Source organism: Mytilus galloprovincialis, chromosome 10, assembly GCF_965363235.1.
Source record: "Mytilus galloprovincialis chromosome 10, xbMytGall1.hap1.1, whole genome shotgun sequence".
Classification (NCBI taxonomy): Eukaryota; Metazoa; Mollusca; class Bivalvia; order Mytilida; family Mytilidae; genus Mytilus; species Mytilus galloprovincialis.
In genome coordinates this window covers 18,330,769-18,346,503 of record NC_134847.1, presented here as the reverse complement: position 1 = coordinate 18,346,503, position 15,735 = coordinate 18,330,769, and the positions used below count along the sequence as shown (strand labels likewise).

The following is a 15,735-nucleotide window of genomic DNA, read 5'->3' as shown; positions in this document are numbered from 1 at the left end:
CTGGACAAAGAAAGATAACTCCAATTGAAAATTTCTTGCTTTTACGCAATATTGTGCATTTAGATATTTCTTGCTATTGCGCAATACTATGCAATTGAAAATACTTGCTATGGCACAATACTGTGCAATTGAAGATTTCTTGCTATTGCGCAATACTGTGCAATTGAAAATTTCTTGCTATTGTACAATACCGTGCAATTGAAGATTTCTTGCTATTGCTGAATACTATGCAATTAAAAATTTCTTGCTATTGCACAATACTCAATATCATAATTTTGGATCCTGATTTGGACCAACTTAAAAACTGGGCCTATAATCAAACATCTAAGTACATGTTAAGATTCAGCATATCAAAGAAGCCCAAGAATTCATTTTTTGTTAAAATCAAACTTAATTTAAGTTTGGACCCTTTGGACTTTAATGTAGACCAATTTGAAAACGGGACAAAAAAATTAAGAATCTACATACACAGTTAGATTTGGCATATCAAAGCACCCCAATTATTCAATTTTTGATGAAATCAAACAAAGTTTAATTTTGGACCCCGATTTAGACCAACTTGAAAACTGGGCCAAAAATAAAAAATGTAAGTACATTTTTAGATTTCAAAGAACTCCAAGGATTCAGTTTTTGTTAAAATCAAATTAAGTTTAATTTTGGACCCTTTGGACCTTAATGTAGACCAATTTGAAAACGGGACCAAAAATTAAGAATCTACATACATAGTTAAATTCGGCATATCAAAGAACCCCAATTATTCACGACGACGACGTCAACGTGATACCAATATACGACCAAGTCGTATAAAAATTTAGAAGAATGTACGTTAAGCATTTGATTGATTGATTGATTGTTGGTTGCTTTACGCTGCATTAGCACAAAAAGGCTATATCGCAGCGAGAGGTAAGCATTTGAAATGCATGTTTCAATCTGCTACAAAAAGCAAAACAAAAAGGACATAAGGTTGACAGTTTTCATTTTTCACAGAAAACACGTCATATATTAACACATGTAAATGGTAATATTATTTACCTCTAGAGTGGATTCACTTATTTTGCTACCAGGACCCATTTCAAAATGACTAGACTTTAACTGAAGTTTTAAAACTGTATCGCCTGTCTCTGCTGAGGACACTTGATTATCTGAAATGAAACTTTCTTATTGATTTCATGTAACTAACAAAAAATTAAAAAAAGTTTTGTTCAATTGAAAACAACCACCCTAGCGGATAGAATATAAAACACTATCACCCTGCCGAAGTAGTCGACCGTGCAAAAAAAAAACACTGATAAGCTGTCTGTTAATTTTACCCCCCCTTTTTATTTTCTGTGTAATGGTTATAAGCAAATTTCGACTTCTTTCTGATACGGTTGTAATCATACAAGAGTTCTTGCCCTTTCCAAAGTTCTAAACAGATTTGAAACAAGTAAATGTAAAATATGACAACTTCGCCTAGCTCATTGCTTTTAAAATGGAAAGGACGGTTCATCACGCAATGGAAAAAAATAATTTAAAAGATAACTACCGTTTTTTACTACGATAGACAACGTGGATAACTAAGTTATTAGGCATCACACAATGCAAATGTTTAGTTGAATCTTATTTCATCTAAAGGCATCAACATCAAACTGTAAACCATTCGTCATGATCATGTACTATTGAGGTTTATTCACTAACTATAAAACCTTGCATATTGTGATATTTTTAACTTAGAACACTTTCCTCAGCACCACAAAAAATAGACGAATCAGTTACTGGTAGATACACCATAAACATTGATGAGCAATTAAAAAGCACAGAGTACAAAATTGAAAATGAAATCAGGGCATGAACTCTTTTTCAGACAAAACTAGTTGTTGCCAGGGGCTTCGGAATGATAACAAGATTCTGCTTTATCAATGACACCTGTCATATTACTCATGACCACTTATTATTCGGTGATGCATTTTATTTGGTTTGTCTCAATCGAGGTAAAGAGGACAGGTTTGTGGTAACGACACCAGTAATAATTCCATCGTCATATGTGACATGGATAGACCATGAAGATAAAACTAACTCGTAATATCGTCCGTTAAACTGCCATACACATTACTTCATATTTTCACTTGGTTCAATAGCATCTTAGTACAGCATTTCTCTATTAACAACATTACAAATCACGAAACATAAAGAAAAAGACAATTTGACCAACCTGGTGATGTATACCATAAGCTGGCGTTTCTGGAATGTTGCTACATAAAACAAGTGAAAACTCACAATTAAGTTCTTTCTTTTTGTCGTAAAATTATGATTTTAACCGACCGATTCGACTAATACTGTTAGGTTTTTTAGGTTGAGAAGCTTAATTCGTTGCTCATAAAAAAACTTAGATAAAGTTTACTTTCTATGGTGATATTTGTTAGTCAACAACTTGATTTTTATCAGTTTGATGATCGATTTAGATTGCAATATGTGTTTGAATGTCGATCTTTTTAATTGTTCTGCGAATGAACTGTCTGCAAGCTCTTTCGATCTAGACAAAACATTTGGTATCGATGCAGCTTGTTGTAAAACCACTAATGCCTTAACTCCACAGAAAATGCGTTGGCTTTGGTAAAAATATACAATATAGCTGTAAAAATGTAAAAGTATATTTAGTTATTATGTCTTGAACTATCAGAACTTACCTGCATCACAATAGGTCGATTTGCTTTTTAAGCTGTGTGAAAGTTTGTGAGTTATGTCTTCTATATAACACAGCGAAGTTCTATGTTGATCGTCATTTGTGGACGATCGCAATATAAGAACGTCGTCTTTGGTAAAGCTATGATCTTTTACTAAAATTGAAAATGCAGTGAGTTTGATTAACATCTTAATTTTGTAATCAACCCGAGCACTTGATAATATAGAATATTAGAAGTTAAAAGTTTTGAAATGATTTTTAAACATATCTTTATTTTTTCAACTCCAGACCTATATATTTGAGCGTCACGTAACTTCAAAATACCATCGCGGACCTAAATTTAGAATAAAATATTCCATATCCAAATATAGAAAGTGAAACTTTCAAGACAAAATGTTACTCAAGTTCAAACAGAATGCACACACAACACATAAAAGAAACCATGAGGTACGAGGTCAAATAGAAAATAGAGTAAATTCAAAAAAAGAAGATGTAAATATTAATCATGTGTAAAACAATGGATTTATATATATATAATTTTTTTTTTCGCCAAATTTTGTTCTTGTGATAGATTTTTGCTTTGCAATATGTCGCTTATATATTTCTTATATAGTATATAAGATGAGTTAATTACTACCACTGGGTCGATGTCACTGCGGATGGAGATTTGATTCCCCGATGGAATCACCAGCCCAGTAGTCAACACTTTTGTGCGAACATGAATTATCATTAATATGGTTATATTTATAAATTAACTGTTTACAAAATTTAGAATTTTTGAAAAACTAAGGCTTTTCTACCTCAGGTATCGATTAAATTAGCTGTATTTGGCAAAACTTTACGGAATATTGGTCCTCAATGCTCTTTTTTTGTAACTCGTAATCTGTTAACTATATAACCAAAGAATTTTTATTTCAGGCACGTGGGTCAAGGTCAAAGGTCAAGTTCATGTTCTCAATTTTGACTTTTCCTTGTTTTTGCATTTTCTCTGACCTTTTAAAGATATTTATAAAAGAACAATTTTAAAATGTTTGTTTTATTGTAATTAAGATATGTTACATTTGGTCTGAAACTATCTAATGTCATCTTATATGAGTTAATTCCCCTGCAATGTCTTACTATAAGGTTGAATGAGTATTACTTCAACTTGGTTCTTTATAAAGCCATAGGATCTTTTACAAAAGGTTGGTTGACATATGATCTTGAAAAAAGACAACCGGAAGTGACCTTTAAAAACCGGAAGTAGTCATATTTGAAAGGTTTTTTTTTTATGGAAAAGTATCTCCTAATTTACATGCAAAAGTATATAGAAACAATATATATTTTGAAACAGTGTGAATGATACTAGAAGTGACAAAAACTTCACCGGAAGTATCCCATTATCTTCCTTATTTTAGTCAAAAATATATAAACTATTTATTTATCGCATCAGTATAAAGAAACTTATGATTGGGTGCCAATTTAACTTCTCTGAACAATTGGTTTTAATTAAAAAAAATCTTATTCTGCCGGTGTTTGGTGGTTTTGTAAGATGTCACTTAGAAAATGTTTTGCGCATGATATCGAACAACTTTGGCGACTTTGAAACTGGCCGTGTTTAACCGAACACTTCTAATTGTAACAGTTATCTCCCAACACTCTGTTTTTGTTTATGTGCACATCTCCTTCCCAATCATAAAAGTTAAAGACACAATTATTTCATCAATTTGCTAGCTATTTCATCAGGATATTAAGAATAATGTTGACCGAAATGGTCTGGAGGCTCAATATTAGAGTTATTTCCTGTTCTGTATTGAAACTAAGTTAAATATAATTGTAATTGGTAAACCATTACTGACAGAGACCTAGGATCTTTTGATTTGGATTTTTTTGTCCAAACAAAAGAAAATTAGATCAATGCCGAATGTCAAGGTCAAAGGTCATGTTCTTAATTTCTATTTTGGGTTATTTCTTTTAAAACATCTCTGAACAATTTGATTTTAATTATTACTATAATTGTTAACCAAACTCATGCAATTGTATTTCACTTAATGTGGTTAATACCGCTGATAGTGGACTGCTAATTGGTGAATTTATAACAACTAAACAATCAGAAGTTCGTTACTGACATGATTTTATAAAATATCTGTCTTTATTTATCCCCCCTTCATCATAAATTTAAAGGTTACTCTGAAAATATGGTTCCATCTCAAAGTGGATATCAGACTACTTTGCTTTAACTTTTAACGTCCCCTTTGAACATACAGGTAATTAGGTAGTTAAACTTTTTTGCATTGATTTTGTTGGTTTGACCGTTTCTAGAGATAATTCTGTTTAAATCTAAGGACACACCTTACTATTATTTACAAATTCGGCTGCCAGTGAACTGTAATTAACCCGATGTAACAATCTTAATTCAGTACATACTATTTTATTCTTAAATTTTCGTCGATATACACGTATTTTAAACAAATACCAACTTCCTAAGACAAATATGACATTGATTTGATTTGACTATTCCTTAAGATAAGTTTTAGTCCCATAGTTCATCTCTTCTCATTTTCATGTGCTTTTGCATGTTTGGTTCAAGCGTTCCAGATGAAATAATAATCTGAATTAGTTTAGCTTATTTCTATACCTGTGAAAAATGCATGGGAAAATGTACTGCTGTTGGCATCATTTCGCTTCCAGAAGATACATTTTGTGACAGTTCTTTTTCCTGTCAGGACTTGCCATGATCGAAGACACTAGAAATAAGATAAAATGGATTAGAACTAAAGCATTTCCTCTTAAAGTTTAAAATAAAAGATGTTGAAATATTTAAGGTTCCCCATAAAATTCTTAATTTCGACAACAACAAAAATTAAATGCATACACATGACTGTCCGTAGACAATGAGCTGTCTTTTAAAATGTCACGTTCATATATGGTCCTTTATAAAAATCCGATAGACAAGTTGTTTGTTTTAATGGAGACGTTATACAATAAATAATAATACAATTATTCAAGAAAAAATGGCTTTCTTACTGATTCCCAAGTTTCTAGAAGCAGATGAGGCAATACTGTTTTAAAATAATCTTCTTTATTTTCATATGCTGACAAGTGATGACCAACGTTCTTTAAAATATCGCCTGGTGTCGTCTTACACTCTGTTTGAAAAAAAATACATTGTTATAATATGTAAAAATGAATGTGATTTAAATCGACCAACCCTGTTTGAAAACCGAAGATTAAAGCCTTTCATTGGTTTTCTATTCATTTAATATGCCACCTTATTTTTAATTTCACATTGGTATGAATATTTACATGTCCTTGTCCTAACATGCGTGTGCTATTTTTCACTGGATCACATGTTCTAAACCAATCATTGTCCAACTATGTGCATTATGTTTTCATCAGCAATCAGTTCAGTAAACTGCCTTTATACTTTGTTTCAAATATTTGATATAATGTGTTCTATAATCTTCAGGTATTACAGAGACACTAAAATGAACATTAATTCACTTTTTAACAGAGTTTTAATATGAGCCTGTGTTTTTTTTCCTTTCTGAGGTTCTTTATCAATAAGTTCCCCAATTTCCTTATATTTTTCCATACATTACATTTCGATTTTCCCTCAGAGAAGTGTACTTACCTTGGTGTGTCAAAGAGATACGAGGCTTATGATTTGCTACGCCAGACTCATAAAGGGATCTTCGTCTAAGCCATTTCTCTACAATATATTAGTGTTATTTTGTGAAATTACTTGCTTAGATGGTAAAAATAAAAATAATAAACTGTCTGCAATCTTGCTTAATGTGTTCGCTGCAGGGTTTTGTCCCCTATTTGATGTATTTAAAATGGAAATCAAATGGTTTGCGAAACTCTCAGTTCAGTGATTATACAAAACTCCTTGAATTAAGGAATTTTACAATTACGTGATTTTATAAACTTGACGGTAAAATCTATATGTATATATATATATTCAATTTTTTGCCTGTGCAATGGTGATCACATACCAGTAGGTCATTGGTATTTCAATTTTCAATATCATTTAATACATGTAGTTGAATGAACTTCAAAACACTGTAATGAAATTAGATAAACCGAGAAAAAAATGCTTCTGTTTACTTTATTTATTTAAGTATATTTATCTAAATTTGCTACAATTTTAAATTTACTTTATCATTTATTGCAATTGAACAAATGAATATTCTAAATCATATGGCTTATACAAATTTACGCCAGTATATATTGCAATTGAAGGTATATAAAATCTTACCAAACTCATTAAACCAAGCAGGATTCCAATCCAGCACCTTGCGAATTAAGTTATTACGATCCCAGAATTTTATCGTAACACGTTGCACCATTTTATTCTGAAGGGTTTCTGATGATGAGTGGTGATTAACATTATCATTATTTGTTGCATTACACTTTTTCTTTTTTATTCCTAACGCCTGTAGTTGTTCTTTCTTAGTGTCAGCTTTAAATATCTTGTCTTTAAATTTATCTTCAGATATCCTGTCAATAATTATTGGTTGTGTCGGAGGTAATGTTATAGGGTATGTTTTTGCAGGGTCTTTAGAAGAAACTGAAAAAGAATCGCTTAAATCTTTTAAACTAGTATTCTCTACTGAAATTGGTTCACATTTTGATTCTCCTGAAATCTTTTGTTCTGCTTTGTTAATTTTGGAAGCGTTTGTTTCATAACGATTCTCATTACATGATGATGATATGGAGTCATTGCCGTCAGAAAAATCATTCTTATCGAATCTCCCTATATCAGCTTCCGTATCCAATAAGTTGAAGTGCCGAGAGATGCCTGAATTTTTATCCAATTGATTAAAAGTTTGTTCAACTCCTGTTGTTGTTCCATAATGTTTATAAACACTTTTATTGTTATTCTTACTTTTATGTTTCACATTAACAATGTTAGATGCAACTGATACATTTTTGTTTGTTTCTCGAATTTTCAAATTGTTTTGAAAATCGTCTAGTCGTGGTATATCCACCCCCTTTTCTCTTTCAAGTTTTATGCGTGTTTTACTATGTATTGTAGATAAGCATGTACTATAATTATTACCACATTCTTTATCTTCAAATTCGGTATTTTCCCCTGAATCTGGTATTATACTGTAATGAGTGTGTGTTAATCTATTTTCTGAACTGTTTAAGAATATCTTTCGTGGACGTTTCAGTGTAGGTAAATCAACGTCAGTTTCATTGTCATTTGATTCAACATTTTTAAACGACCTTTCATTGATATTATTGTTATCCGAGTCAATCTTTATAGAACTTGTTTTAGCCAACAAATCTTCTCTCGAACAATTTTCTGAATACAACTTGTCGCTTAATGTCAATATTTTCTTGTCTTTGTCCAATGAGAGTCTATGCTTTTTCACTTTAACTTTATCGTCTAAATTACTACCATCTAGTTTACGTTTCGATTTAAAATTCCATGACTGATAAGTGTTCTCCTGCCTAGCTTTATCTTGTTTGTACTTTGTATCACCATTTAGAGTTGATCTGACTTCAGGTGGTGATAAATGTCCGTTTTTAATTCTTCTTTCATCTTTCTCTAAATGATAAATAAACGGTATGCTTTAACAAATATGTTTCAAATTAAATCAATGAAACTGTGTTCACTTCAGATTCCGGAATGGTTTGTTTTTCTCAATAATTGGTTTACCGGGTTACGCTTCGTGCTTTTCAAGATTTCTCTCTAGTTGGTATGCTTTGATTTTATTAATAGATATGTAACACTACTTTTTGATAACCAAGACGAAGGGTCGTAATTTATTCAATCGGTCTAAATCATACAATAACATCTATGAATATATACTTTTATGATTCATGATTTGCAATTTTAAAATGAATTGTTTAGGCCCTTACCTTCTGTGAGATTAGAATGTCCTGCATAATGACTATATTCTTGCTCTGTAGATACTTTATGATTTTGCCTGAAACAAATTATGTTAGAACAAATTCATCACTAAATGCTTTACTGAATTAATGATTAAAATCAGCAAAGACCCATCGCAACAACATCTGATTAAAAAATTTAAAAACACTTTTTTTTATATTTGGATGATATATTGGCACTGAATAAAGTCGAGTTCAGTATGAACTAAAGAGATTTATGGTAATGTGGAATATGCCAAAGAGACAACAACCCGACCACAGAGCATACAACAGCCGACGGCCCCCAATGGGTCTTCAACACAGCGAGAAAAACCAGCACCCGGAAGTGGTCTTCAGCTGTCCCCTAAATAAAAATGTGAACTAAATCAATTAAAATGGACGTCATAATAAAATCTAAAACATATAAATGAACTAAAATTATAAAACATGCAAGACTAACAAAAGCCAGATGCTCCTTACTTATGTCAGGCGCAAACATGCGGCGGGGTTAAACACGTTTCAACAGATCAAACCGCCCCTATATCTCAAGCCGATGTAGAATAAGGGAACACATAGCCATACGCACAGTAAAATTTAGCTAAAATGAAGTGCCAAGTCGAATAGGTTACATAAAAAACTTAGCAAAATGACAATGATACATAAATCATAAAAAGACTACCAGCATTTACTGAAATGCCAGATCAATTAAGTTGATTGAAAGGTTATGTCTTCAATATATGAAAATGAAGTACAATTAGGGGTTTAGTATCATACCATCATACAATATATGATGAGAATATAACCTGTATCATACAAACAACTGGTTTTAGAGTAAATGTGGTTATTTCCGATGTAAAGACCCAACGAATCAATCAATTTTAAAACCAAAATATGCAATCCTTAATGTTCTGACAACAGTATTGTGACTATATTTCTTCCAAATAAGTCTGTTTAAAGGTTTGGTAATCTTTTGAAGTTAATGCCGACATTGATGTGCTTTGTTTAGAATACTACCATAAAAGATTAGATGTAAAATACCTGAATATATAACATGTCTGCATGTTGATTTATATTAACGAATGATGTCCTTGTACATGTTGTACCGATGATAAAATTGTGTAAATGTGTTTACTAGTTTGTGATATCTAAAACCCTAATGTAATACTTTTTCAGTCATACAGAGATTTTTGTCATTTAAATCAAATACATTGTTACATACACGAGCGAATCGAACAAGTTGAGATATATAAACACCATAAAATGGTGACAAAGACCTGTTGTTTGCATGATACGGTTTATGTTCTTCACATATAGTTTATGATGGTATGATACTCAATCCCTAACGGTAGGGATTGTGTCTGATTTACATATGATGTACACATTATCTTTCAACTGGTTTAATTGAGGTCTGGTGCCATATCAGTTACTTTTAGTAGTCCTTTGTTAATTTATTTATCTTTGTTATTTTGCTTAGTTTGTTTTGTTACCTTTCCTGACATCGGACTGGGTTTTACTGTATGTATGTACTGCCTTGTGTTTGGTTAATCAAGATTGGCTCGAGGTTTAGAGGTAGGGTTGAATCATCCCAAAATATTTTTAACAGGGCCGCATTTTCCAGCGTGTCCTAAGTCAGGAGCCTCTGGCCTTTGTAGTTTGTATGTTTTTAGTCACTTATATATTTGGATTTTAGTATTATGCCCGTTTTTACTGAATTAATACACCTTTTTGTTTAGATGCCAGCTGAAGTCCGCTTTTGGTGCTGAATTTACTCGCTGTGTTGAAGACCAATTATTGGTCTTAGACTGTTTTAAGCACAGTAGTCTGGTTGTTGTCTCTCTTGCATATTTCCCATTTCCATTCTCAATTTTGTCAAATGTAAAACCAGTAAGATAACACTTATGTAAAAAAAATTATAGAAAAACACATACACGAAAATTGTGTTTTTGGTAATAGTATGTCTTTCCTCAAAGGCACCACTATATTTACTTAGAGAAAACAAATTAGTTAATCAGAGTATAAATACCGAATATAAATCTGTTAATTAAACATAGCAAAATTGAGCTTTATTCTTAAATAAAATTGAAGAGAACGAGAAGTAGCCATTCGTAGAAAAGTAGAATAATGTTATGGTTATGACGATACGATAGAAAAGTATCCGTTAATGATGTCGGCATTGCTTCCTTACTATATTCCAATATTGAGCTGATTCATATTTAGATATGATGTAGACGGAATTTCAACAAGCACCATCAAATCAATGAAAATCTATAACATTAACAAAATATCGTCCTCCATCTAAATAGATTGGAGACAGTGTCGTCAGCTCAACAAAGATGCTCTTTCCTCGTATTGTAAAATTTGGTGTAAACGGGATGATTCAATACAAAATCTCTTGGTTCTTATCTAAATGAATATTGTAGATAATGAATATCACATTTTGAAAATAATTTAGAAATAAATAAAAGGGTATATACAACGCCTTTATCCATAATAAGAAATAAACTTCAGGAACTTTCAAAGCGGTTTGTGTTTGAATAGGCGACAAAGCAGTCAACAATGTGGTGGTAGTATGCCATAAATACTACACGAACCTTTTAAGAATGAAATTTTACATTCATCTGCTGTCAAGTCCTTGCGCTTAACATATAGTCATAAAGTAAACAAACATATCATAACCACATCACAACGTAAGGCTTCTTCGAACATTTGAAGGTCCCTACTATGTATTGGTTACCTAAACTACACAAAAAACAGTAAACTATAGTTTTATCTCGGCCTCTTGTTTGTTCTTATGTTGTACTGTTACACCACTGTCACAGTCTATTAGAGGATGAGGATCCCGCTAACATGCTTAACCGTAACGCATTATGTATGTATATGCCTCTCCCCAAGTCAGGAGCCTGTAATTCAATGGTTATCGTTTGTTGGTGTGTTACATGTTTGTTTTTGGTGCATTTTTTTTACATTAATTAGGCCGTTAGATTTCTCGTTTGCCTAATTTTACATTTGTTATTTCGAAACCTTTTATAGCTGACTATGCGGTATGGCGTTGCTCATTGTTGACGGCCGTACGGTGACCTAACGTTTTCTGTTTCATTTTGGTCTCTTGTGGAGAGTTGTATCAATGGCAATCCTACCACGTCTATTTTTTTATATATATTTTTTAAATTTGATTCAATGATTAAATGCAACAAATGTTAAGGTGATGTTCAAAGCAATCATTCGTTATGTTTATTGTTATTGAAAGTAAACATCTCAGAATATTTTTCTCGTCACTTCCAAAATTTTTTTAATTAAATACGCTAATTGACAAATTATGACTTTAATTTATGTGAATAGTAATATGGGATTGAATGTAAAACTTAATCATGATCATTGATGTCATTTAGATGTCCATTCATTGATAATGTAATTATTGGTCACGCTTGTTTGATACCATTCTCGATATTCGTGCATATAAATATCATTCAGGTCTTTCTAATAAACTCATCATATATTACAGGATTACAATTTTGTTTTTGCGCCAGGCGCGCGTTTCGTCAACAAAAGTCTCATCAGTTTAGCTCGGATAAAAAAAATTTACTTAAGGCTAGTTAAATAACGAAGTTGATTTCAATATTTGATACTTGTTTTATAACACATATATTGAACATCTCAAAGGAGTAAATATATATCGGAAGATGTGGTATGAGTGCCAATGAGAAACCTCCAATCTAAGTCACAATTCATAAAATGTGTATACTTACATATGTCGTTTGCAGTTTGCTTTAGGCGTAAAAGATTTTTGACATATTTGACATGTATGATTTTTTTCTCCCTTATGTGATCTGTAAAATAATATTGACAGTTTGATATCGAAATAAAAAAAACTCTTTTAAACAAAGAAAAGGAAAACAAGTTTTCACTGAACCAATATCTTGATTTACTAAACTGGATACATAAAATAGTTCCTACATTTGATTGCACGGATTTGTGCGGTTTGATTTGTCTTGCTCTATTGTAACAGTGTGTCAAAAGCCCTTGCACTTATAATCTAATTAAATTTAGTTAGATGCATTCTATCAATGAGTTAACTGAGCTGAACTACTTAAGATGTTTCAAACTTAAATGATATCATAATCGCTTCAATGCTAAAATAGTCTTCTGTCTTTTAATTTTTGTAATTTAGTAATTATGTTATCCGTTCCTCATAGCTTCAAATAGTAGAAGTTATAAATTTACAATTACCTGATATGTCTATTGCAATTCGACTGTAATCTAAAGCGTCTTTCGCATATGGTACAGCTAAATTTATATTCTGTGTTGTGTATATTTTCGTGTTTAATCAATTTTGTTTCATCTTTGCTTGAAAATTTGCATATTTTGCACTTAAATAGAATTCGAGAAGTCTTTTCACCTAAAAGGGTAACAACAACAAAATTAACATGTGTTTTCTTCTTTTATGTTTGGAATGATATGATGAATATTAGAATTAAATACTAAATGTTTCTAGTATTCATTTATCCAAAAAGGGATGTTAAGATGAAATCGTACTTCAATTTCAATGTCGCTGTTCTCTTGAAAGTTTGTCTAAAAAAAACCAAAAACATAGTTTATATTTGAAAATAGGTTCTCATGTAAAGTACGTTTTTCAGTTAAGTCCTTTATCTAACGTAATTAATATCCAATATGGACCACAATCGTATCATCCCCACATACTTATAGTTTTGCTCATTTTCTATCTTATTTAAGTCGTAAAAGGTTTCATGACGATCCTAACTTTCATACATTTTCCCAATTGTAGGTGTGCCAAAATGATAAATTTTACCACTGGACCATCTATTGTTCCGGCATGCATCGTTTAACTCATTTCATTTTAACACTAACAGACACTTATAACATGCTGTGAAAAGTCCGAAAATCATAAAGGAGTGGTGTTTTGGAGTATTTTTGCTTTCATAAGAATACATGCGATATGAAAATAAGAATCACATTTTATATTCAATATCTTTGTTTCGGTTGTATAAAATGAAAAGGTGAGTTAGTTTATGCAAGTTTACAAAATTTACAAACTTAATTTTTTCTTTATCATAATTTTAGCCAATATTTTATATAAAAGATAACACACAAAAATGAAATAAGCTTAGACATAAATAAGATTTTAACTAAATAAAATATAATTATAAGGCTGTTGCTTTGCAGATGGCTATTGTATATCTTGATAAATGAGAAATTACAGGAGAAGACTACCATGTCAACACATTCAATCAGGATACGTTTGGAGTATATAGGATTCTCTAAAATTTGTCTTAGTTTTGTGATTAAAGTCTTTACACGAGCTTTGAAAATTGTTGAATAACCAGTGCCCCAGGTGCATTTAAAGTTATAGCAAATGGTTTTCAAAAATAAATTGGAAAACAGCAAGCATTAATAAAAGTGAATAAATAACGTATATTTAAAATACAATACCCATTACCAGTGGTAAACTTCTTATGAGTTTTTTTCGACAATTGTTCTAAATATTGACCCTCTGTTTCTGATGCAGTTTCATTGCCTTTGGGTTGGTTAATGGTAGGTACGCCTAAAGTATAAAAGTTTGTTCTAAACAGCGTTATAACTCAAGGACTTATACACATATATCTGTGTTATATGTGAAATAATAAATCTTTTGAATGATCGCATGTTTTGGTTAACATTAATTGTTATATATAACTGATACATAGAAAACAAATGATCTTTAGAGATCCAAACATATAATTTCAAATCTATTTAATTAAAATATCACATCCAAAGCATCATAAAACTTCACGGAAACCACTTGCCGTCATGTACATGTAATGATGGTATGCATATACTCAACTGTATTTGCTTTAAATATATTCTAAAGTAATTGTTGTCACACTGAACGGTAAAAAAATGTAGATTTTACCATATCATTGGGTGATAATGTATTACTTCTGACGTGACTTATAGAAATATTAGATATATTTAAATTTTATTGGTATCCGAAAATTACGATTTATAAGAGACAAAATTACATTCAATTCCTTCTCTTGTATGACTTATGGTGTATATATAATAAAGATATACGGCACAAATAGTGACACTAAAAAATTTCGTTTAACTTACTTTTTAACTTTTCTGGATTCGAGCGTCACTGGTGAGTCTTTTGTAGACGAAACACGCGTCTGGCGTATATACTAAATTTAGTCCTGGTATCTATGATGAGTTTATTTACAAGACAATACGATATCTTTTTGTGAATTCAAATTCTAAACAAATTCGTACCTTTTTTCATTCAGTATGCACATCATGCGTCATTTTGCTGTCACACATGGAATTTAATAAACTATTTCGATATACATATATTGCGATTGATCAGAGAGGAAACATACAAAACACAAAAGACTGAATGACTTGTTATGTATGTTTTTGGATTTTAATATATACCTTTAGCTGCTAAATCATAACTGGTTGAGCAGGTTTGTTGTTGATCATCTTCTACACTTTCTGTGTCTGATATCAGTTCGTATTTTTCAAAATCCATATTTTTGAACTCATCTGAAATAATTGTAAATAATTTAATAAAGACAACCCAGGTATCGTTCATAATTGAGATTATTACATCACTCACTGAACATAATTCGTTGTTACAAAATTACCAAGAGGCTGTCATAGTGACAGCAAACCGGATGTTCTTGCAGAGGTCGAACACTGAACAGTTGAGCAAGTATGGACGCAACATTTAAGCCTAAAACAGCTCTGAATTTTGATTGTGACTGAATATTTGACACAGCATAGGTTTGTGGCCAAAATGTATGTGGCCAAAGAACTGATGCATTTGAAATAGGATATTTGCCTATAATGATCCGATATCCAAAATCAAAGTACATTGTTAGAATTATCATATAAAAGAACCCAAAGTATTCAATTCTTTATGAAATACTCATTTCTATTCAAAGGGAAATAACTCAAAATCATATATAACAACAAACAGTGATGACTAAATTCTATAAAACTAGATATGATATAACTACTTAAACCTTGTTAAAATCTATATATCAAAGAAACACACGCGCTAAATTTCTTTTGAAATAAAACAAAGGTTTGTTTAAGAACCCTTTGGACATCAATGTTGAAGTATTTAGTTAATAATTTAAAAAAATGCAGGTTTATATTCAGCATTTCAAAGAACCCTATATACTTTCAATTAATGTTGAAATCAAACAGTT

At 31.2% G+C, this 15,735-nt stretch overlaps 1 protein-coding gene across 1 annotated transcript in view; it reads right to left on the bottom strand.

The window, feature by feature from the left end:
- Nucleotides 1–15,061, bottom strand: part of LOC143049961 (uncharacterized) — a 31,168-nt gene extending 16,107 nt beyond the window's left edge. Inside the window, exons 1-11 of the mRNA XM_076223741.1 lie at nucleotides 14,954–15,061; nucleotides 13,980–14,084; nucleotides 12,752–12,920; nucleotides 12,271–12,351; nucleotides 8,516–8,583; nucleotides 6,903–8,201; nucleotides 6,276–6,353; nucleotides 5,669–5,790; nucleotides 5,280–5,388; nucleotides 2,667–2,816; nucleotides 1,033–1,142 (exon numbers count right to left, since the gene is read on the bottom strand). Of these exons, the coding sequence (XP_076079856.1) occupies nucleotides 1,033–1,142; nucleotides 2,667–2,816; nucleotides 5,280–5,388; nucleotides 5,669–5,790; nucleotides 6,276–6,353; nucleotides 6,903–8,201; nucleotides 8,516–8,583; nucleotides 12,271–12,351; nucleotides 12,752–12,920; nucleotides 13,980–14,084; nucleotides 14,954–15,050 (2,388 nt within the window). The 5' untranslated portion in view covers nucleotides 15,051–15,061. The remainder of the gene's footprint in view (nucleotides 1–1,032; nucleotides 1,143–2,666; nucleotides 2,817–5,279; nucleotides 5,389–5,668; nucleotides 5,791–6,275; nucleotides 6,354–6,902; nucleotides 8,202–8,515; nucleotides 8,584–12,270; nucleotides 12,352–12,751; nucleotides 12,921–13,979; nucleotides 14,085–14,953) is intronic.
- Between the last annotated feature and the right edge of the window lie 674 nt (nucleotides 15,062–15,735).